Here is a 25,067-nt window from a genome sequence, read left to right as displayed (position 1 = left end):
ATTACGTTCTTACTTATTAATTAATTTATTTGATCATCAACATGCACAAAACTCAATTTTTGCACCATCTTTGTCGAGATATTTCACTACAGTTTTGCAAACACAATCCATTGATTTTTTGATGACTGGTAAGCATGGGTTTATAGCTTATTATTTATCAAATAACCCTCTTTTCCAAAGCTCTCTCTAAGTCAATATTTCATGCCTTGATGAAGAGCTATCAATGCAAAAAGAAGAGGAAAAATCAATTGATCATACACAGTGGGTTAAGCATCAGCCCCTCCTCCTTTTGCCCAATCGTCCTAATATGATCGATATCGTGTGAGGCGTTCTGTGTTTATGTTCCCACGAGTGACCATGCCATGTGCCGTCTACTCCTGGGACCACGAAGAGAAGAAGAACACGAAAAAAAGTGGCTTCCCCCCTCACCATATGGCTATGAAGGGCCATACCGTTACAGCCAGGGACCTTTTTTAGATGCTTCTAGTATTAGACCAAAACAGAGATAGGGAGAGAGGGGGAGTGGAGAAGAGAGAGATGGAGGAGGAGGAGAAGGGGGACTTGTGTGTTCGTAGCCCCAGAGAAGAAGGAGAGGGTGGGGGTAGTTTTGGTAGCAGATGGCTTGGAAGGGTCCGGCAGCGTGGGGAAGACCCTGGCTGGCCCACCGAACTATATTCCCTCCCCCTGTGCATTCACAGTCAATGGAAATGAAAGCACAAGAATGGATGAATAGTCACAGGCCAAGTCACCCTCAGAGGTTACAGCAGTGGAAAATACAGTAAAGAAATGCAAAGGGTTAACCACGCAGCACACAGAAAGGACTGGCCCACCACAATTTACATTTACTGATTTAGTGACATGTTTTTGTTTGATCAGGAAACTTTATGGATCCAATGAGAGAGAAAAAAGCAACTCCAGATTATAGAACCTTTTCAGGACTGGAACTATCAAGGAATTTATATGATGTAACAAAAATTTCATGTGTTGCAGGTTAATATTTTGAAAATATATTTAGTTACAGAAAACAGAATATTTTGTAAACTATTCCAATATTTGACCAAATCAAAGTAGCCTAAAGTATTGAATATTTACATACTTTCAGCAAAATGTCTTCTCTCCTACAACGATTTGTCCAGTTGACAGACTTAAACTTCGTCATTTGCTATATACTTTCACATTGAATTGCAATAAATTATAATGTAAATTATAATAAATAAAATGCATTAGAGTAAGTTTACTGCATTTACGCACTTGAGCATCAAAGCTAAAGACTAATCCACATTGTAAAAAGAATATAAATAAATACAATAGCTAATTTTGTAATCTCTAGAAATGTAATAAAGACATTTAATCTAGATTGGCACTGAAAAATATCTTCCTAAAAATGTTATGAATCTATAAACTAGGAAGTTACTTTGGTGAGCTGCTGGCAGGACTTTAGTGGGTGGGAGTCTCCTTCCTGTCCTTCCTGCTGCTCCCTCTCTAATCTACATGTACTGGAAGGGACTAGAGAGAGGGTCACATGTGATTCTCAAGATTCATAGACTTTTTCAAGAGCAAGCAAAAGGAAAAGAGGAAAGACTTTTTTAAAGTTGGACTGGTAATTTTAGTGCAAAGAAAATTTACACCTGGCTGTAATCAGGGCAGTCTGTGATGTCACAGGGTAACTTGAAACTGCAGAGGCCATTGGAGCTTGGGCACAGTCATTTTATACCTTTTTGACAAGGCAGCTGCAAATTTTGTTTGCACTAATTTTTATTTTTTTTTAAAGCACAAGGAACAGTAGACAATGCTATTAAAACATCATATCCACAGTTAGTTAATAATAAAAAAAATAAGTTGATTTAGTGTTTGATTTCACTTTAAAGAAGGCATGTGTTTGTGTGCCTAGTACTGAACACAATTTTGTTCATTATAATCCAGATGTAAAACAGCTTAGTTGTAGCAAGTATCAGATTTTAACTTGTGTGTTTTTATTTTTGAAAAGTGGAACATGTACCACTATCTTAATTTTTCAAATACCCACTACACAGGTGTAGGTGAGGATAGGGGGTAGGTGAAAAGAGGAAATTTCTCCACCCACGCTGAGAATACAGAACAGTAGAATTAACTCAAAAATGCATGAATCCAACTACAACTCTGAACACTGTTATAGCGAGGTTAAAAGCGGATTTTGCATATGTCTCCTCTTAAATATATACTGAATAAAAGTTCATGCCTTTTTGAGGAGCATGTTGGTGTTACATTGGAGGGATGCATCGATTATAAGCAGAGCCCATTCAGCAAAGTTGCCTCCAGTTGAGTCCTGACCAAGATGCTGGGCTCAGATCTGTAGGTGGGTCCGCAGACAATTGTTGGACGGGCTTTTCCTTCTGGGCAAATCTCTGCAAAATAACTTATTTCTATGAAGAATAAAGGTGTTTCAGCATCTTGGATAAAAATTTTTCCAATCCTGACTTTCCAACGTGATGAATCACTGGAGAACTGCACAAGTTAGTTTGGGCTTGGGTCAGAAACTCTCCAGCTCCTGAGCATTCCTTAGCGTGTATTTATTTATTATGTATTGACTGCTATTTTTAATATTTTAATCATTTTAACGTGAGACTTCTTTTAACCTACCTAGTATCTATAGTTTAAAATAGCACTATGCAACAACAGTTCTTTGAGGTGGCCAAGTATGGTAACAATTTAGTTTAGGGCCCACATATTAATGGCTGACTAGCAGTAATACTAAGTAGTTAATTAGATCTGTTTTTATAGTGTGATTATTAAGTACAGTCATAATTCATGTTTCATACTGTATATATTACAATGCCTTTCTTCATCAGAAACATACCTGGATTTGTGTTGTGTTTCATTCGCACATGATTAACACACAAACCCTGCGTATCTAGGCAAAGTTCTTCTCTCCGACTGAAAACACTCAATCATTTCAGAGCTGGAATTGCCAGTTTCTACTAAACAAAAGGTAAAAGGAAGCTGTTGACTTGAAAACTACAGCTTTAGGTTATCACAAGGTTGAACAGAGCATTTGAGCTTTGTAGATGTAAACAGACTAATAATGCAGGGTTACTCAAATGTGTGAATGAAGCAAAACACAACTCCAGGTCTGTTTTTGATGAGGTGTTTTTGATTCTAACATGGCTAAACACTCACAAGAGTCATATCTGCAAAATATAAGACCTTTAATCCCTCTTTAGCATCAGCATGATCTTAACTATTATATTAAACCATTAATAGCCTATTACATAAATAACCTCTAAGTAACATGCTAACTACCACTTATTTAGCCCCAAAACTAAAGTGTAAGCGAAATGTATTTTTGTGGATGTCAGATGTGAAATTTTACCAGTACGTAGTTGCATGATGGTAAACCAGAGCTACCCCCAGTCCAGGCTCCTGTGCATTTCTATAAGGCTGTACTTTCTGTGTGGAGCAATGAAAACATTATTGATTTTGAGTTGATCCTAATTGTTTTGGACATGGTTCAGATGTGGCGCTGGATGGTCCCAGTCACCTCCTGTTTATGTCTCATTAATTTCACTCACTTCTCTCACTGCATTCATTTGTGCAGTTCAAAGTTTGAATGTTTTATTCACCCTAAAGGCAATTTCACTCACTGTATAAACCTTTTTATCATAATGCTTTAACCTTCCTCAAAAACCTCCCTGGGGTGTGGTTTAGTTTATTTTTTATTTTATTTGAGTGTTTAATTATTAACCCTTCTTCATCTCGAGAGCTTGTAATAGTAGCAGTAGTGATAGTAGCATTAGTAGTAGTAGTAATAGTAGTAATAGTAGTAATAGTAGTAGAACTGAACTTATAGTGTGCATTCACTCTGGAAGTTTGATCCTGACTGGAGCCCTGTTTAGTCCTGATGTAGACTTGGTTGGGTCATGTTCTCATGTTCTAATCCAGGTTCTGTTCTGTTCTAGTCCTGGTTTAGTCTTGAAATATTCCTATAGTTTAGTCCTGTTGTAGTTTCAGGTTTAATTCTAGTTCTGATGCGGTGCAGTCATAGTTTCTACCGTGTGCATTATTTTAATTGTAATATAGGCTTAAGATAATTCAGACAATGAATATAATTGTGATAAATTATGTACAATTAGTTCCTATTCTTCTAATGATTTTTTGAATATTGGATTTGCCAATGGCAGTACAATGCAGTGAAGTTTTTGTTGTCTGAAGGTTAATTTAGTGTCACAATACTTCTTCTTTCTGTGCCACAAATCACAGCATTGAAAAAAAAGCACAAATTTCCCTGTTTGACGTTAATTGGTCATGGTTCAGCTGCTATTTTGAAATGGTAGAGAAAGAAAAGAGTGACAGCTTTATAAATGAGTGTATTTTGTTTAGGGTTGGTTGCATTGACTGAGGCTAATCAGTAACTACAACACATCATGACCAGGCTAAAGACGGCAGTGGGAGGGGGAGATGGGGGCAGTGATAATGCTGGCTCACTCACTTTTCACTTAAAGAAACTATATGTAAGATTTTAAATGCTGATTTATTTTTCAATACAACAACATCGGACATTACGGTCAAGTTGTTTATGTTATAATTTGATGTTTTGGCTCTCTAGAAAGTTATCCAATCAGAAAGCAGAGGGAGTCTCACATTAGTCTCTCATTTGGATTGCCAGTTTCATAGCTAAAATCCAGTTCAGTTCGGATTAGCTTTTGTAAAACTAAAAGAACACTGGTCCTATATTACACAAAACTGACTCTTGGGAGCTTTAAGCCGTGTTTGATTGCTCTACCTTATCAAAAACATACCTGGAATTGTATTTTGTTTCATTCACACATCTTTGAGTAATCTTTTAACATTAGTCTGTCTACATCTCCAAAGCTCAAAATGCTCTGTTCTACCTTGTGATGTCATGAAGCTGTAGTTTACAAGTTAACAGCTGCTTTTTACCGTTTGTTCATCAGAGATTGGCAGTTCCATGGCTGAATAATCCAAATGATTCTACTGAAAGTGTATGGAGTTTAAAAACACAAGAATAGAAGCACTCAGTATAAATATGCAGGGTTTGTGTTTTAAACATGTGTGAATGAAACAAAACAACTCCGGCTATGCTTCTGATGAGGAAACTTCATTATAACAAGAATATGAAAATGGCATAATATGGCCCCTTTAAAGCTGCACTATGTAAGATTTCTGTATAAAGGGCTATAAGGGGGGCTGAGTCCATGTAGTTGTTTTCATTTGAATGTTCCACAGTATGGCATAAATGTATCTATCTTGCATCTATACAATTACAAGTTTTGTTGTTGTTGTTTTTAAAAAAAAAAACATTGATAAACTTGCATTTTGGTAAGTGGGGTCACTTCCCTACTGATCTAACCTGATCTCCCGTTTGTCTCCATGGAGGAAGAGTTGCTTAATGTCTTGGAATAATTGGAACAATTGATCCACCTTTTCTATGTGTAAGCAGTGGCACAGATGGTTGTTGGGAGGCACAGACTGGCTGCCACACTTTCATCAGTCTGTCCCACAGTAGCAGAAAAAAAATATTAAGTAACTCTGAGTGGTACAATAAATACACCAAGACACCCCTCGTATGTAGTAGTAGTAGTATTCATACTAGTACCATTTTTATCAGTAATTGCAGCAGTAGTGGTAGACAGTAGTAGATGTTGTAGCAGTAGTAGAAATAAAGTAGAAAGGCTAAGAAACATTTTATTGTTTGAGTAGGGAATTTTGTCCACTACACTGGGGTCCCATCTTCACATCTTCAGCATCATTTAGCTGGAGGAATTTAAATGCATGTCCCAAACATGGAACCTTCTTGCTTAGATGTAAGAGTGCTGGTCACTCGGCCCCTGTGCTGCCATAGTAGTAGTAGCAGCAGTACTAGCAGACAGCCCAGTACAGTCATATATCTCTCCTTTGGCTGTGCAGGACACCTGCTTAGAGAAGCTATGTGTTACTACGGCCCCCAGGAGCCTCACAAACCTCCCACTGAAGTCACCAGAGCCTTTGTCCAGAATTTATGATATCTGCACTCACACAACTGAGAGGGGTAGAGAGCTTCACTTTCACAGGGTTTGTTTAGTAGAATTAAGTTAGCAGTAGTAGAAGTAGAAGTCATTTTCTTCAGGACCAATTAGTAATATGTGCACCCTGAGCACAAATGATCAAATTCTTAACTCTTTATGAAATACATACACCAAATTGTACCAGTGGCTCTATGTTTCAGACTGGCAACGTGGCACAAAGGCAAATATTTATAGTGTTCTATATTTTATATTGTTATAAAATGAATGGATTTGTTCACAAAAGTAAACAAAAATCACAACATTCTAATGGAAAAGTTGGCAAACTTTTAAATACCTTTAATTGTATGAATCATTTAAATGTTTGGTGTTACCAATAGTGCCACTGTAGCAGTAAAACACTCTGTACTACCATTATCAAGCAGACTATTACAATGCAATTAAGTAGCCTCCAACATTACTTTGGTAGCATACAGATAATGAGCTCCTCCTCCATGCACTCTCTTTGGCCAAACCCCAAAATGTGAAGGAGAAAACACAGAGGACCAGAGCACGCGCTGAGAAATGTCCGGCTTGTTTGATGTGAGTGAGAAGTGTGTGAAGGAAGACAGGTGTTTGAGCGCGTGCGGACGTGTGTGTGGCTGTGCGTAGCGGCGTGCGTAAAATCTAGGGGAACGAGAACGCGCCTCTCTAAGCTCTGCGCGCTCCCGCTCGCAGAGGAGCAGGTGCGCAGCGCATTACCATACAGCTGAGGAGAGGAGCCAACTCACTCTGTGCGCTCTCACAATGACGCTGGCCACGCGAGCCGACTCCGCTATGCGCGTGCCTTGTCGCTAGCACGCGCTTCTTTTCTATTCACTGAAGGAGAGCGCGGGCAGGCAGGAGTCGTTTACCTCATCACGTTGCTGTGCCAAGGAATGTTTTCTTTTAGTCGTCGTTTTTTGGTGCCAATTCAAGACCCAAATTCTTCCCACAATTAGAATTAACTTAAGAAATGTGCTGTGCGCGTGAGTGGGTGTGCGCGTGCGTGTGGATGAAAGAAAAAGGGGATGGCTCAGCCAGAGTTTCTTCTGTTTTAGAGGTTCATGTCAACACACTTTTCTTGACAATTGGAACATATTTTAAAGTTTAGAGCAGAGATAAGTTTCAAAACATTCACATCCAAATGCACTCAGCATGTTTTCAGTTCATTGGTTATAACCTGTCTGGGTATAGTATTCAGTTATAGTTACTTTGTTAAGTAATAGCCTGTTTACGTTGAAGTAAGAGTACTGTTACCTAAGTAAAAGTAAATTCCACTTGGAGTAAGTCTAAGCTAAATGACAAAGCTTTATCTTGACAATATTAAACTATTTGAACATTTATGTTTTTGCACCATTCTTTACACCAGATTGTGTGCACTACTGAAATAAACTGAAATTATAAATCAGATGTTAGGTCCCGACTCACTGGAGTAGTTTCCCCAAATACTTTTTTACTCTTACTGGAGTAATTTCTTGGACCCCTACTTTGTAGTTCTACTTGTGTAATATTATTTTTGAAGTAATGTTACTCTTACTTGAGTACATTTTTTACTACTCTACTCACATCTACATTGATGTATTTCCTGTTTAGATTTGCAGTCATTAATAGCAGATTGACCAGGGCCTTGGTTTTGGGGGAGGGACAAACATGTTCCTCCTTCGCTTTACATTTCTAACACTATTTCCATCATGTTAGTAGCACTGTATCTATTGTTGACTTTTCCAGTTTGTACAAGATAGTACAAGTATAGTACAAGTCATAAATTATCTATGTCACAATGCAAACTACAAAACTTAGACTCACCTCTATAAATATTTAGGCTGAATAGATGAAGAAAAGGTTTATCTCTTTACTGTGACCTGATACTTAAGCTTTTTGTAAAAAAACAAAAACAAAAAAAACCCCACAAACTTTCAATCAGTCCAATAAATGCAGCCATTTGTAATTGTATATTTATTTTTCCACGCTGGCATGTCTTATCTAAAGTTTTCTGTTAGAATCTAGAAGATTTTGGCACTGGACCATAGAGTGTGACAAACCTAGACCGTCTAGAAAATTCTCATATCATTTAGAACAAAATATATAACAGATTTTACCTGAGATAAGTAAGTTTGGTGCTTCAGTTGTGGATTCTACAGAAATCAGCACCGTTTCTTACTACTCTGCACTGTTCATTACTCCATGCATCCCTCTGATTGATTAAACTGTCTGTCAGTCATGTCCATTTCAAATCAGGGAGACTGGACATGGTTCCAGACCCAACTCGTCTTCATAAAGATTTGTCAAAGTGTGTGGTTCTGGCTGGCCAGGTAAACAACATACATTGCTGGACTGGGACTTTCTCTGTCTCTGTGTTTCTCCCAATGTTTTGGTAGGTTTCCTCCAAGCACTAAAGTCTCCCTCATCAACCCAAAACATGCAAAACAGCAATAATAAATCTCTATAAAATTATGGATGCCCTTTTTTTCTATATTTTAAGTTCCCATTAAAGGACATAGCTGTGACGGTTATGTGCTTTGCAGAACGCCTCCATGGTTAATTGGACATCTGCTTAACGTGACAGAATCTTTAACAGAAGTGGTCTGCAGCTGATAATTGGGAAACTCACTCAGAGTTTAAGATTGTCCCCCACTGACTCTTATTCAAATGTAAAGAAATACTGAGTCTGCATTATACAGTTATAATGTCAATGGCTGTATTGATCTGTGTCTTTTCAGTTTTGGAGGGTCCATTAGCAGATTATTGATAAATCTGGAGCACATCTGACCCCCTGCAGAGGACTAACAGGGAGTGATTGACAGTCTCATGCTAAAAACCTCTAAGACATTCAACAGTTTTTGGGAGTCCTCACATTGAGAGGACAAATTTGGTCTAAACCAAAAGAGGGGCTGGAGCTTTCTACCATGTAATACCATTGTCCCATTAAAAAAAAAAATCATGCTTGAAATGTGTCATCCAATGCATGTTTGAGTAACTTTGTGATCTTTCTTGGGCAATATTCAAACTCTCCTTATTAGCAGTACAAGCCCACGACTCTCACAAGTCTACATAACCAGTAAGCTCTCTGCAGCACTCCCGCACGGCCAAAACAACCCACAATTCACACAGAAAACTGCCTCTCAACTGTGGGTGTGAAAATATTGAATTTAGCGCATATTTAAACAAGTAGCTGATATTGAACCGCCAGTCTTCAGGTTAAAGGAACAATGTAGGGTGCTGAATAACTGTTGCATCATGTTTGTGCTATAAGGGAACAACTGGCACAAGCTTTAACTGTTTTGTGTTTTCAGATTTCTCAGTTAAATACAACCTATATAATACATTACTTTCATAATACAAGACAAAATGTTCATTCCAACACCGATGTATTCAGACACTGGGACAAGTTGGGTTAAGTGTTTTGCCCAAGGAACCAACAACACTATTCATCTGTGGGAGCTGGAATCGCACTACTAAACCAAAGATGTTCATGCTGAGAGCGGGAATCGAACTGCCAACCTTCAGATAAGCGGACAAACACTCTGTCGTTTGATCATGTTTACTATATTGTAGCTATTTTTACTATTAATACAAAGTAATTACATTCATCAAACATAAATAAATAAATAAGTTACCTATGCAAACTCAAAGAGGAAAGAGAAACTCCACTTAGCCTGGGAATGGAACCCACAACCACACCACTGTGCTGCTGTGCCATCATTAGCAAATCAGGTTTCACCACATACACTGACCAGCTAATTTAATAGATACACCTGTTGAGATGCTCGTAAACACAACTCAGTCAGTAACGTGTTTTTGATGCAAACTGATGCAGACAAAAAAATATCAAAATAAACATCAAAATTAGGCTGATGTCCCTTATACTTGCTACTACTAACACTGCTGTTATTACTTGTGCTATACTTACATTACTTCTGCTTCTAAATGTTTAAAATGTACCCTTAAGTACACACTGAGCACAACACAAACATTTCCTACTCTAAATGAAATAGCAAAAACTTGGTAAAGAACGTGTCTATCCCATGTCTGTATTCTATATTGTAATTTAATAAAAGGTAATTATAACTATCCTATGTGTCGAGATATGTTGAATCATGTTGCATCCCTTATTCCAATCCAACTAACTATAAAAAGGCTGGTTTATATTCTTCAGAAAATGTCCATGAATCACTTGGAGAGCAGAGAATTCCCAAATTAATGACGCAAAGCTATTATAGATTTAGATGTTTTATGGATATTTCTTCATGGCATCAAAGTATTTAGAAAGAGCAATAATATAATCTAACCTGCATCATATTTTTTTAATATATATATTATCTCCAAAATCCTGTGATCCCCTGAAGCAGCTGTGGATGGTCAAATGTGATTCACTGTGAGAGAATACTAAATGCTAATGCTAATGTGACAGTGCAGTGTAGGAGGACACACAACACAGCACCAGGCCCATGGAGCCGCAGGAGGAATATGTTACACTCAGCTGTCAATCAAACGCCTCCCGAGACTATCAACCGGTGGGTCAGGGTCCAAGAGTGTCTGAAAAAATGTATAATGTTTTGACTAAAAAATACATTTCACCCATTTATTAAACCTATTCAACATTAGTTAATGTTATTAGAATTACATTTCTAGGCAAAGCAATAACATCACCATAGAGACAAACAGGTGTATCCTCCAGAAAGGTTACACAGTGCACCTTTACATCATTAGTCTTATACTTGGTCGTGGTAAGCTAGTTCTTTAGTCACAGCTGCCCTAGTGTAGACTAATGGAAGCAAGGCTGCCGATCCGTGCCATCGGCCCCTCCGACCACCACCCATCAGTCACCAACACACCATTCATGCACAGGCAGGTGGGTGAGGTGCCTTATCCAACAACAATAGAATGCACTGGCTGTTGTCTGTCAGAACTTGAAAATGCACTGTCCCAATGGGTCTTTCTCCATCGATCACCTGTGAAGACCTTTAGTCAATGGGGGTGTCTGTTTTACTAATGAGAAGTGGACACCAGATACTCATGTGTTCACTGAAGTTCAATGAGTGTCCCAATTTACGTCTACTACTAATATCATTGGTGTTAAATGTAATCTAACTTTATTTAACTTTTTTTCATTTAGTGCCAAAAATATATTTAAACATGGATTATGTGAGTCACCTCTCCACAGATATGACATGTAACTTGGTCTGGTGATGTACTGCTTTACTGATTCCATGAAGCCTGCATAATCCCTCAGTCGTCCAGGTATGATCTATAGTAAAAGAAAAAAATGGACAAAAAAACTCAACTCACTCCAAAAAACTCCATGGAAACAAGCAAGTGACATCATAACCTCCACCAAAAGTTATGTAATGCCCCTTTTAAATAAACAAGTGAAAGTGTGGTCTGCTTTTTCTATTGAGACTGAAAATAATGGGTTCTAACTGCACCAAATTGTAATTTAGTCTCTAAGATTAAAGGTGATGTTGCTTTTGCTAAATCTATGTCCAGGCCACCATTAGCCAGCTAGCCTAAATGCTAAAGGCTTACTCCACCAAACACAACACATGGAAACTTTAAGATTTTCTAAACAAAAACTAGACACATACATTTAGGCATGAGGCAACAGGTGGATGTCGAAAGCAATCATGAAATAACCCCGTCTAAACTATAAACAGACCAAAATAAACCCATAGCCTAAACTAGTAGTAAAGCAGGGCTAAACCAGGGCTAAACCAGGGCTAAAGCGCTCCCACGCTGCTGTAATGTTGCTCTATTGTAAAGGCGCAGGGCCAGATTGGGAGACAGTGCAGTGTGGAGGGAGGAGGAGGTGCATTTCCATGTCATTACCATAGCATGTGTCCGGTGGTATATAACGGCACAGAGGCACGCGCACAGCCCACAGAAAGACACAAACGGGACAAGGGAAGCATGTTGGACAATTGAGAGAAAGAAAAACACCCTGTCCACGCTTCCACCATACGGATTTTCAGTATTGGATTATAACGCGTGGTGGACTCAAGACGCAGCGAACTTTTGGGAATTACCGCTTTTCTATTCGTGCTCCTCCGGACACGATTCAATGAATGAAATAGACAGAAGCGCGCTCTCGATGCATCAACAACAGCGGGACTGAAACAGAGGAGGCACCCAAGCTCTTCACCTATTTATTTTTTATTTATTTTATATTTATTGAATATGGGGCACGCTATCCTGCTGACTCTCGCCGTCATGTCTATTCTACTTTGCCAGGTAAGAGTCGCTATACTTGACTTTTACGCACGCTTTAAAGTTACCCAGAACAGATAGCAAAGTGTTGAAATTGGCATTAGTGGGTAGTTCTGATGTCAAAAAAGTACATGTAAGTTGTATTATGATGCTCACTTGCACTTGTTTGTTCTATAGCTTACTTGGACTTGATTGGATGAGTGAAAACAACAGCATCCTTCCGTGCGCTAACTAGAGTAACTGTCTTTGCAGGGCTTGTGTTCGGGAGTCTTTGAGCTGAAGTTACAAGAATTTTTGAACAAGAAGGGAATACAGGGAAACAAAAACTGCTGTAAAGGCGGACTGACGTCGTCTTTCCAACAGCAGTGCGAGTGTAAAACATTTTTCAGAATTTGTCTCAAGCACTACCAGCCCAACGCGTCGCCGGAGCCCCCATGTACGTACGGCGGGGCTGTGACGCCAGTGCTTGGGTCCAACTCCTTCCAAGTCCCCGATGCCATCCCGGAGAGCGCCTTCACCAACCCAGTCAGAATAAACTTCGGCTTCACGTGGCCGGTAAGTGCGCACAGCAGTAAAGGTAACCGTGCGTAAAAGCGTGACAGATGAAATGGCGCCTTTTTGTCTCTAGTAAAAGCGGTGTTTAGTTTCATTGGGTGCACGCTAGCGCTACAGTCGCCTCGGGTCTTTTCTTGCCTGATGTTATCGCCGCAGCACGCTGGCCACCTGTCTCACCAAGCCATTTGTGTTCCCAGGGGACCTTCTCACTGATCATCGAGGCATTGCACACGGACTCCAAAGACGACCTCTCCACAGGTAACGAGCCCCGCACGAGCCTTTTACGCACGCCACGCGCACGCCACGCGCACGCGCACGTTCCCTTTCCCATGCATCTTTTGTCTCATACAGGATTCAGTGTGCGTCCTGGACTAGGTTGTTATGTTATTCGTAAAGTCCACTAAATAAGACACTATTGTAAATGTTGAGGGTGTTAAAACAGGTTTCCCTTACAAACAATTATGAAAAAGTGGAGGAACATTTGAATACTCTCTAACTGGCTGTAGCTATGTTTAAGGTCAACCTATCTACAAATTAGCCAAAAGAAGTTGATTCCATCATTCCTATCTAGAATAAAAATTGTTCTGTTACACTTTTACTAACTTTCTTTGTATCAATTTTAGAAAACCCAGACCGCATCATCAGCACTATGACAACACAGAGGCACCTAACTGTTGGCGAGGAGTGGTCTCAGGACCTCCACAGCGGCGGAAGAACCGAACTCAAATACTCGTATAGATTTGTATGTGACGAGCACTACTACGGCGAGGGATGCTCTGTCTTCTGCAGACCCAGGGACGATGCTTTCGGACACTTCACCTGTGGAGAGAGGGGAGAAATCGTCTGTGATGCAGGCTGGAAAGGACAATACTGCACTGAACGTGAGTAGAGCAAATCATTTCTGGGAAAGAAATTGGTTGATTAAACTGAAGAGAATGCAAGAGAACAAGTAGGTTAAAAGTTGGGGATGTGTAGTTTCTTGTACTTATAAAGCATAAGAGGATTAGACAAAGCTCAATAGTGAACTTCAAATGTGCTGTGATTCTTGATAGGAGAAAGTAGAGGAAAAAACAGTGAAAGTTGTACATAAAAACTGGCATATTGGTTGAACACTCATAATAGTCTTGTTCTATTGGCAGTATTTAGAAATTGGCCAAAATCCTTAGAAATTTCAATTGCATCTTAGATAATAGAGCACATTGTAAGGAGGTAATTATTGAGATGTATAGAGTTGATTTGGTTTAGCCATCAAAACAACTATTCATTCATTGTAATTCAGTTGAGTGATAAATTATGTATACCAAAACATAGCCAAAACAGTTCAAATATCAAACTGAAAATGATGGCTTAGCTCAGTCTGTTTTGCCCAGTTTCTTGTATCCAAAGTGCAATTCAGCTTGACTAATGAGTGAGTGCCGTTAGAAAGGGCGAAGACAACTTGTGCGTAAACAGCCCCAGTGCCCTAACTCCCCCTCCTCCTCTTCTCCTCTCCTCCTCTCCCACACGACCACTTGATTTATTCTAAGGAAAGTTTTTTGGGGGAATAATCTCACGCGTGCCATAAATTTACATGCTGTCTCCGGATTGGCCCGTGCCGTGGTAGGCTTGGCTTTTGATTGGTCGAGGCGGGGCGTGTATTGTTTGAAGTAGGCAGCTGCCGGCAGAGTGCAGACAATGGAGCAGCTGTCTCGCACTGGCAATACACTCGCCACCTGTCCACTCTTATCTGCCCCAATCCGAGACATTAAGGGGAGCGCGCAAAAGAGGGGGGGAATAAAAGAGTTTTGACCCTGAAGCAAAAGAAGAAGGGAGGAAAAAAGAAAGGAGTTTGGTGGTGGTAGTGGAGGTGGGGTGGGGTCTTAAGGGGGCTTGCATTCACACACTATTGCCTTTGTCCCAGGCCTATGTTAAGCAGCAAATTCTTCCACGGTGATAAAGAGATAAGCAAGAGGTAGCATCCACCAGGCTTAGGACAATTGACAGGGCTTTTGTAGTCAGTAACTTTGAATTTAGTTGAAAAAGTTTGCTTTCAAAATAACAGAGAGGTTTTGATGTTTTGAATTGAAACAGGTTGCTTACAAAAGGGTTAGGGTAAAAGGCATTGGTCATTGTTGTTGTTTTAGATTTTGGGGTACACCAGATACTGAAAAGCATTTACTTGATTGATGATGTATTGACGTAAAAGTTTTATTGAAATTTATTTTGTAAAGTTACTTACATCTGAAAACAAACCCTCAGATATCAAAATCCCCAAGAATGAATGTTTACATAACAGAAATATCAGGGAAAAATTAATAATAATAAAAAGGTTTAGGATAAAAATTAAGAAATGCTTTATGAATCCAAATTTGTTCATATATCAGTGGATAGATTTTAAATTGAAATCGTAATATAATGCTTACTTGTAATGGCTTTATTTTCTGTCAATACTTGAATACAATTTTTTGTTTTTTACAGCTATCTGTCTTCCCGGTTGTGATGATGAACACGGATTTTGCGAGAAGCCGGGCGAGTGCAAGTAAGTGTGCCACGATTGGCTGGTTATCTAGTGAGAAGTAACATGATTGGACCAAATTCACTGTATTTTTCTTATTTTTATTTGAACAGGTGCAGAGTAGGATTCAAGGGGCGATATTGTGATGAGTGTATCCGCTATCCAGGCTGCCTGCATGGGACCTGCCAACAGCCCTGGCAATGCAACTGTCAAGAAGGATGGGGTGGTCTCTTTTGCAACCAAGGTGAGGCTCAGAAAATAAATAAATAATAAACATACAAAACTGAGGCAGGTGTTAATAAAATGGCACATTATTACCAGCAAGTAGATCTATAATCAAGTTATATATTGGTCCAAATAGTCCTAACAACCAGGCATGTATGTATTAAGAGTATTGGATAATCGAAATGTAGTCTTCTATACTATAATTGAGCATTCATTGTCCAAGGAGTACAGTCGCTTACAATGTATAGTTTCTAGAACAGGCTTACCTGCCGTGGTGCCCTGAATGGAAAAATAGGAGAATGAATGGCTTTATTAAATTAAAGAACTCAAGATGTTTTTCAAATATACAATATTATATTCTCTTTATGAGTTAATGGTGTTCTCTTAGATCCAAAAGAGAAAAATAAGCAAATCAAAACTAACTAGGATTAGGCAAAAGAGTGTGTTTTGTTTTTTCCATTATAGAAGTGACAGAAATCACCTTGTGAGCAGTTAATTAAGTACATGAACAATACCTAATAATAAAAGGTTAAACTGGGCTCCTGGAATGAGGCTTTTTAAGTTGTCTGTGGGTGGCAACATGAAGGTATTTCCAATGTATTTGTGTGCACCAGACATAAAAAGGAGTCAGAGTGGGTGGGGTGGGTAGTTTAAAGGGGGGCAACAGAACAGCAGTTGTTTTGTGGGATGAGGATCTTGGACAGCAGGCCAGCGGCGACTAGAACGGTAACAAAAAACCACTGGAGAGACAGAAGCAGACCAAGAGGAGCACAAGTGTTCATACAACAAAAGGCCTCACTGTCGCCAGACCTAATCCACATGTGTTACTCACTCTCCCTCTTTCTCTCCCTCTTTTTTCCACAGATCTAAACTACTGCACTCACCACAAACCCTGCATGAATGGGGCCACTTGTAGCAACACAGGCCAGGGCAGTTACACCTGTTCATGTCGCCCGGGATTCACTGGAGCCAGCTGCGAAATCCAAGTCAACGAATGCGCTGGAAACCCCTGTCGCAATGGAGGGAGCTGTACGGTAAGCCTGCTAAAAACCTGCTTAAAAGATACACAGTTTAAACAATAGGCAATATGTGGCATAGTGACAGTAGTGGATAGCTGTGAAAATTACTTGTTGAGTAGTTGTTAGTAATATAGTGTCGTATCAGTATGTTGAAATAAGCTATTCATGGGGTTCAGCGTCCTGTTACTGGTGACATTTTGAACACTTTTTACCATTTCAAAGATATAATGTTTTGGTTTAAATGACAAGTACTGAGGAAAATTGAAATCACTGTCCTAATTTTTTATCATTCTGAAACCAATAAATAGCAGTGGTTCTTAAATGGTTCCCCCCCAATTGCCACATTTGAAAAGAGGGAAAAAAGGTTTTCCAAGTACTACCAGATCTAAAACCAAACTATTCCAGGTCTAAAATTGGACTAGATGATTGCTTCAGTAGTTCTAACCAAGAAATGAACCAAAGGAGGATGAAAACGTGGGTAAAAGTGACTCTAAACCAGACAAACATAAGAAAAATACTTTTGCCAAAGCGAAAACAATAATATGTGGCACTTACTCTCAAAAAGTGAAAACAATTCTATCTTGTGGGCAGCTGCAACTGAAAAAAACTTTTTTGCTTGCTGGCATCTCAACCTAATGCTTTACTCATTCCTAACAATACAAATAACTGAAAAAGTGCCAACTATCACATTTCGACATCATGTAAAGTTATAATCTCTTCCTCTGTAGGATATGGAAAACACGTACAAATGCACCTGCCCACATGGTTTCTATGGTAACAACTGTGAACTCAGTGCCATGACTTGTGCTGATGGGCCGTGTACTAATGGGGGGCGCTGCAGCGATAACCCTGATGGAGGCTACTTCTGCCAGTGTCCCAGTGGCTACGCAGGCTTCACCTGTGAGAAGAAGATCGACCACTGCACATCTAGCCCTTGCTCCAATGGTGAGAGACCACAGCCACACTAGTCCAGAGTCTGGATACAGACAAGTTTCTTTTCTATAAAGATTATTAATACTTCTGTTATAAGTTTTGTGTGTTTGATTGACAGGTGCTCGCTGTGTGGATCTGGTGAACTCGTACATCTGCCAATGTCCAGAGGGCTTCACTGGGATGAACTGTGACCACACGGGCGACGAGTGTGCAGCATACCCCTGTCAGAATGGAGGCACCTGTCAAGAGGGTCCTGATGGGTATACCTGTACCTGCCCACCCGGCTACACAGGTCAGAACTGCAGCTCGCCCATCAGCCGCTGTGAGCACAACCCCTGCCACAACGGAGCCACCTGTCATGAGAGGAACAACCGCTACGTGTGTGCCTGCGCCCCAGGCTACGGCGGCCGCAACTGTCAGTTCCTTTTGCCTGAACACGCGGCTGTGCGGGGATCAGACGTGCCCTGGATGGCTGTGGGCTCTGGGGTGGCTCTGGTCCTATTACTGTTAGCGGGCTGTGCGGTTCTGGTCGGGTTTTACCGCTCAAAAGCACAGCGTGGAGGGCCCATCGAGGTCACAGGTGAAATCGAACCAATCAACAACCTCAACCTGACCAACAACTGCCACCGCAGTGACCGCGACCTGGCGGTGACTGTCATGCCCGGGGTCAAAAACATCAACAAGAAGATGGACTTCAGCAGCGCAGACCCAGAAGAGGGTTCCTCCCCAGGACGCAGCAGCTACAAGAGCCGGCCCCTCACCGGAGACTACAACCTCCAGGAACTGCACTACGACCACAGCGGCAAAGACGCCATGTTAGAGGCTGCCTGCGACGACAAGTGCCACTCACTCGACTCATTTGAGTTTGAGGAGAAAGCAAGCAAACGATTAAAATGGTACATATCCCCGTCATTAATTTGCACATGTTGCTCTGTAATGTAATGTAATAACTGAGCTCACCTCTCTCTTCTGTTTCCAAACAGTGATGCTTCAGAAAAGAAAGCCCCAGAACTGTCTGCATGTGCGGACACCAAGTACAAATCTGTGTTTGTCATGTCGGAGGAGAAGGACGAATGTATAATTGCAACAGAGGTGAGTAAAGTCCACATTCATAGACGTCTACAGTGTTGTTTGCAGTCCTTACCTGTATCACTGCTCTTATGATAGTGTTGTATGCTTGTAGTCCACGCCCTGACCTGTGCCTCTTGTATTCACAGGTATAGAGCCGCGTTGGCTGCCCGTTGCACATTGCTCTATGGAGAGTTTTAACTCCTCAGATGCTGCTGAACCCGGGGGGATGTCCCGCCTTGAGACTGCTGCTGATAGTTTACTGATATTCAGATGAGCTGGTTCTCTACAGGAGGCTGAGCGCAGGGGCGCGGCCTGTGGGAGGAGGACTGGCGGGGTAATATTATGGTCATAGAACCACTAGCTTTCACTGCCTTTTTCGGGAAAGGGGTAAACGATGTAATGGACTCATGCTCCAGTTTCTGCAACATTTGCACCCAGGCCTTTTCTGCCCCACGCGCCGAGGCTGAGCGCTGCATGGATGTGATGTTTGGCCATAGTGGCCTAATGTACTGATCACTGTGTAACTGAAGTGTCTCCAAACCCCATGACATAGTATTGTTCTTTTCTCTTCTTTTGGACAGGAAACTTTGTCTTAATTACATATGTTTTTGATACAGATTGCCCTTTTGTAAAATACTGAAAAACAAGAAAAAAGATTTAAAGTTATGATTTAATTTAAGTTAATTTAATTATTTGTGTTGTTTTATTTGATATTGTATATTTGTGATGTTTGTTATCATTATTTAAGTTGCTTTTTATTTTAATTATGATATTTGCAAAGGCACTTCAGGTCAATGGGACTTTTGAATAAAATGTTATTTAAATGGGATTGTATTGTACAAATGTTATGTCACTGTGTCCTTTACTATTTGTTGAATGAAGGAATTAGCCAAGACTATTTTTCCAAATAAATATTACTAAATGTGACTTTCTGACTTTGCAGTGGTGCTTTGGTTAGGAAAAGGGCCTTTGTAAGGTTAATTAATATCTTATTCATTTTCATTCATAAGCACAGTATTTGTGGGTTTCAGCTTTCTGTTATATGGTGCCATTTTAGGTACTTTTCATTTTATAATATATTGTTGTTAATTGTTAATCACTATGGCAACAGTCCTAATTTTTAAACCCATGGATATTATATTTTAGTAGCAGGAATGATTTCACTGTAATAAAAAAAAAAAATCTGAAGAAAAAACTTCCTTCCCAAAACAAGCCTTTAAAAGTTGTTTTTGGATTTGGGTGGAAGCAGTGCTGTAAACAGACTCCCCAGTGAGACATCCATCTGAATTTTAGGGCCATGAATTACCTGACTTTCTTTGGGGCGAGGAGGTGGGAGGGGCCAGGGTGGTGTGGGGGCATTGTTTTTGGTGAATGGGCCTCTGTGCGTCTCCACGGCGACACTCGGAGCTCGTGGCAGCAGAAAAACTCACCAAGGGGTCCGGCCGCCAATACAACAGATGTTCATGATTAACTTTGTTCACAGGAGCACACAGCCTCACTGCAAGAAAGAGACTGTACGACTTTTAAAAACATGTAAGTTGTTGTGACTAGTTTTGATCAGTTATAAATACAATTAGGTACATTTTGTTGGAACAGGTTTTCACTATTTTTCAGAAATAGCCAAGTACATTTTTTTTTTTAAATTCCTTTTATACCTTTATTTAACTAGGAGATTTCATTGTGATTCAGAACCTCACAACACACTGCAAAAAGCATGACTTTAAATCTCAGAAAATTTCATTTCTTTTGACTAGTTTTGACTAGTTGACTAGTTTTATTACAGTAAAAGCAATCTTGAACAAGTTTCATTATTTGTGCAGGTATACAACAACTCATAATACAACTGGATACACACCACATTATTTAATGTTTGAGAGACATGGATTCCTTCCCCAGGATCTTAGGTCTCTCTGAAAATGTTGGCTGCTCATGTGTGAAGAACTGCTTCACCTGCCACCAGAAATGTCTTAAGTGGAGAAGAAAAAAAAACAAAGTACTGAACTGTACTTTTACAAAACACAAGAACAAAAGTATGTGTCAAATAAGCATTACGCCTTACCTGATAGTAAAACAACCAGACCCTGATTACCTTTAGATGTCATTCGTCAAGAAAGCAGTTCCATGGAGAAAGTGGTGCATGGCAACCTGCAGCCACCTTTGACAGGACCAACATTGGAAGAGCCTTTAGGCCCTTGTCAATCTAATTAAACTATAATTTTCCACCAGCGTGACCAGAGGCGTACCACCTCAGTGTTGGAGAGAAGTCAAGGGCTGTGTGCCACTGTAGTCATTGGGACAATGACCATTTTAGCAGGGAGGGACGTAACCTGGGAGCAGTATCAGCTTGACTTCTGTTGATCTTTAGTTGCTGTGGGTGTGATTTGTGTCTGTGTCACTCTGGCCGCATCTCAGTTCTCTTTCCTTACTTCCTTCTCCTCGATTCCTCTCCTCATTCCTCCATTTTTCAGCTGTCAATCAAATGCGCCATATTAAGTGGTGTCCCAAAGCTCAGAGGAGGCAAGGGAAAGAAAACACGGAAACCACTCTCTCCTCACTCCCTGTGTCTCCTCTCTCCTCTGCTTCTCTCTTCTCACTGTCTCCTCTGTTCCTCCCTGTGTCTCCTCTCTCCTCTGCTTCTCTCTCCTCTGCTTCTCTCCTCAATGTGTCTCCTCTGTCCTCTGGTTCTCTCTCCTCACTATGTCTCCTCTCTCCTGTACTTCTCTCTCCCCTGCTTCTCTCTCCTCTCTGTTTCTCATCTCTCCTCACCCTGTCTCACTCTCCTCTTCTCCTCACTGTGTCTCCTCTCTCCTCTGTTCCTCTGCTCCTCTCTCCTCACTATGTCTGATCTCTCCCCTGCTTCTCTCTCCTGTACTTCTCTCTCCTCTCTGTTTCTCCTCTCTCCTCTTCTCCTCACTGTCTCCTCTCTCCTCTGTTCCTCTGCTCCTCTCTCCTCACTATGTCTGATCTCTCTTTACTGTGTCTCACTCTCCTCTGCTCCTCTTCTCTGCTCCTCACTGTGTCTCCTCTATTCCTCACTGTGTCTCCTCTCTTCTCTGCTCCTCACTGTGCTTCTCTCCTCTGGAAAGGCAAGCCAAGTTTATTTGTATAGCACAATTTGTACACAAAGTAATTCTTGTCCGTCTGTCTTGTCTAATGTCTTTCTTATTCTGTAAAAGTGTTTTACAGAATAAGAAAGACGTTAAAAACACACAAATCAAAACATAAATGATCACAAATAATCATCATAAAATTAACATTAAAACAGAAGAATGCAGAATAAAGACCTTTCAGTCATATACACAGCTAAACAGAACTGTTTTGAGCCTGGATTTAAACATTGTCAAAGTAGAGGCCTGTCTCCTCTCTGTGTCTCCTCTGCTCCTCGCTGTGTCTCCTCTCTCCTCGCTGTGTCTCCTTTCTCTTCTACTTCTCTCTGTGTCTCCTCTCTCCTTACTATGTCTCCCCTCTCCACTCACCTCACTGTGTCTCCTCTCCTCTACTTCTCTCTGTGTCTCCTCTCTCCTTGCAGTGTCTCCTCTGTGGCTGGACTTCATCACCTATTTTCTGCACAATCAAACAGAGGAATCAAGCAGAAGGGAGCGAGGGAAGAGAAATAAGACAAGGCCACAGACTAGCTGGGAACAGTCGCTTCTCACCTCAATTTAAGTGCAAGCTCTGTCTCTCTGTGGTCTTGTTTTCCACCCTGTAAGATAAATGTTTAAAACTGTTATCACATTTGGACAATACTTCCCAGAAAAAAACAAAAAAACAAAAACGCACTTACCTGTTGCAAACGACTGCATTTACCTGAAACAGGTATGAGAGAGTAAAGCATCTCTTCTTTTATGAGAGTAATGTGTTTGCACGTGGTCCATGTTAAAATAAACCAATAAACTAAAACTAAACTAAGACCCATTTCACTTGAGTAGCTTCAACATATTATTGTTGATGAATTAAAATCAAGTAATGTAGATTATTTAAATGATCAAATAACATATTTTTAAACACTCAAAAACATTTAAAAAATCTTAATTAAACATAAACCCAAGAACTCATTTGAAGAGATATAGGGAGGGAAGGAGGGGTGGAGAGAGGAGATAAATAAAGAAGGCAGAGGGCAGTGAGAGAGATGGAGAGAGAAAGAGAAGGAGAAAGAGGGGGCACAAGATAGAGAGGGAAGAAGAGAAAAAGAATAGATGAACAGACAAGCAGAGAAAGAGGAGATTAATAGATGGATTGAGAAAGAGGGTGAAGTTGAGAGAGGAAGAGGGAGAGAAAATAGAGTAAAAACATCATACATTAAAACTGAATTATCTACAAGTTACTGTAGGGGCCATAAAGTGCTGCTGAACGAACAGCCTTAGACTTATGGAGGCACTGACACAAGGAGACAATAATGGAATTGACAATGGTGCGTTAACAAAGGCTGTCCCTCCTTCGGCATGCTGGGTAATGCAGGCCCATTGGTGAACAGATGTGCCAGAGGAGCAGATGCCTCCTGGCCACAGTACAGGCTCCTTCAATGGGACACATAGACACAAGCTGTTGTAGTGGATACAGGAGATAAAGAGGGGAGATAAGCAAGAGAGACCAGAGTGTGGACATTATGGAAGTATAATAAGTTGATGCGTTCAATATAAACATATATACATATGTGTATATGTGTATGAACTAATACTTTTAGTTAATTAAAAATTTGCATTTGCTTTAGCACAGTTTGTACTCTTGAAGTAACTAGAACCTCTTACACAACTGGTTATTTAGACCTATATGTAACATATCTATTTTGAATATTGTGTCAAAAAATGTTCAACTTGCATGAGCATTTTTGAATGCCACTATGTAAATTCTGATGGTTAAAACTAAGCTCCAAAAACTCCTCCTCTGTTCTAAAATGTTATATTACTTAAAGACATATTGCTGAAAGCACAAATTTGTTCTATGAGAGCTAAAACAAATGCCTTTGAGTCAGACTCACATTCATACATGGGTAATCCTGTAGTCCACGCCCGCTGCCCTGCTAAGAATACGTGGTAAACTCCATTGTTAACATGCATTAGCAGCTTTTGGGTGTAGAACTATCAACCAATCACAACACAGAACAAAATACAGTCTCTATACATGACTAAAGGCTGGTTCTTCCTGCGATCTGTCGTTTGTTATGGTGTATTAAGATAACTAAACACAAAATCAGACAAGAGACACTGTTTGGCCTGAAGCCATAGAAGACTTTTATTTGGAGAAAGAAATCTTTGAAATCACTCATTTTTAAAATTCAATTAATTAATCGAGTACGACATCGAAGATCTCAGAAAAAGTTAAAATCATGCCTTTAGCTTTTTACAGAAAACATGTGGTTTTACCATGACTATAAAATGACCATTTCTGTTCGGACATATTTTTACCTTTGTTAAAGAAATAATGTAGAAAAACAATTATTAAGTTCCCTCCCAATGAAACAAAAACAGAAAGGCAAAACACAGTACATTACAATGCGCTGACATGGCTTTAAGCACACATATACAGTACTGTACAAGGGTCCGCCTCGACAGATGCACCAAACTTCACTGAAACAGTTCAACCTTTCTCTGTGAGAGGAGCAGCCTCAGAGGTAACACTCAGCACCAAGTTTAACACAAACTTTAGCTTTAGCCTAGCTCCCTTTGTGGTTAGCTATAGCTTAGCTCACTTTTGGGTTAGCGTTAACTTAGCTCACTTTTGGGTTAGCTTTTGCCTAGTTCTCTTTTGGGTTAGCTTTAGCCTAGCTCACTTCTGCGTTAGCTATAGCCTAGCCCACTTTGGACTACAGCATCACTGCACCCAGCCTGATGCAGTGTGCAGAGGCCAAACTCCCCTCCAAGAGAAGAGGCTTTCCCACATCAGACATTTCATGTCACATATTATAGTGAACTCCAGACAGAAGGGATTTTAGTATGTCTTAGTTGGATTCACTTTAAAGTGAAGTTAAGTTGAATTTTAGGCATATTTTCTTGTCACTTGTCAAATCTGGCAGTGACCAAGGTCCATATTAAGCAAGTTTCAATTAAAGGCTCTTAAGCTTCAGAAAACTACAGAATACTATAGAATGCTTCGACTCACAAACATTAAGAAAAAGCTGGGACACAAGGATTTAAAAATCACCTTTTAGGCGTAAAAAGGAACTAAAAAACAATCTTAGGCCAAATACTTCTGGGAACAACATCAAGGTCTAAGTTACACTATGTGCAAACTCAAGTGTGCATAGAGATCAGATCTAATAAATATTAGAGTGGCAGCTCACACTGTCACCGCTTTGACTTTGTCAAAACTCAAGGGCTGATTGTACATGTTATGATTAATTTAGTTTTACTAAAACATTACAAAGTCTTTTTCATAGTGCTGCAAGATTTTTTTTTTCATTTTTTTAAGCAACAAACACTTCCCATGTTTTAAAGATCCCAAAAAGACAAACACAAACACTTAATAGAAATCCTGAAAAAGTCATTGATTTGTCTTGATTTCACCTGGTTCACTTTTGTGAATGGCTCTTATTTTAAAAAGATTTTT

General features: G+C 40.1%; 1 protein-coding gene across 1 annotated transcript; it reads left to right on the top strand.

Annotated features, from left to right (window-relative positions):
* The first annotated feature begins 11,912 nt into the window (after window positions 1-11,912).
* On the top strand, window positions 11,913-19,138 carry dla (deltaA). Its single transcript, XM_055221541.1, has 11 exons — window positions 11,913-12,248; window positions 12,477-12,779; window positions 12,977-13,037; window positions 13,403-13,660; window positions 15,237-15,297; window positions 15,387-15,517; window positions 16,363-16,532; window positions 17,246-17,462; window positions 17,569-18,346; window positions 18,434-18,542; window positions 18,668-19,138. The coding sequence occupies exons 1-11, from the start codon at window positions 12,195-12,197 to the stop codon at window positions 18,671-18,673; spliced, it is 2,148 nt and encodes a 715-aa protein (XP_055077516.1). The 5' UTR covers window positions 11,913-12,194; the 3' UTR covers window positions 18,674-19,138.
* The last annotated feature ends 5,929 nt before the right edge of the window (window positions 19,139-25,067 follow it).

This window comes from Periophthalmus magnuspinnatus, chromosome 1 (assembly GCF_009829125.3).
Source record: "Periophthalmus magnuspinnatus isolate fPerMag1 chromosome 1, fPerMag1.2.pri, whole genome shotgun sequence".
In the NCBI taxonomy this organism is placed as follows: domain Eukaryota; kingdom Metazoa; phylum Chordata; class Actinopteri; order Gobiiformes; family Gobiidae; genus Periophthalmus; species Periophthalmus magnuspinnatus.
Note: the sequence above shows the minus strand (reverse complement) of the source record. Positions and strands in the feature narration are given on the sequence as shown.

What these genes read in the sequence shown, in the direction of transcription:
- dla (XM_055221541.1), top strand. Translation starts at nt 12,195, where the DNA reads ATGGGGCACGCTATCCTGCTGACTCTCGCCGTCATGTCTATTCTACTT. An exon ending in CAAAGACGACCTCTCCACAG is followed by an intron (nt 13,038 to 13,402) that starts GTAACGAGCCCC and finishes TATCAATTTTAG; the next exon opens with AAAACCCAGACCGCATCATC. An exon ending in GCAATGGAGGGAGCTGTACG is followed by an intron (nt 16,533 to 17,245) that starts GTAAGCCTGCTA and finishes CTTCCTCTGTAG; the next exon opens with GATATGGAAAACACGTACAA.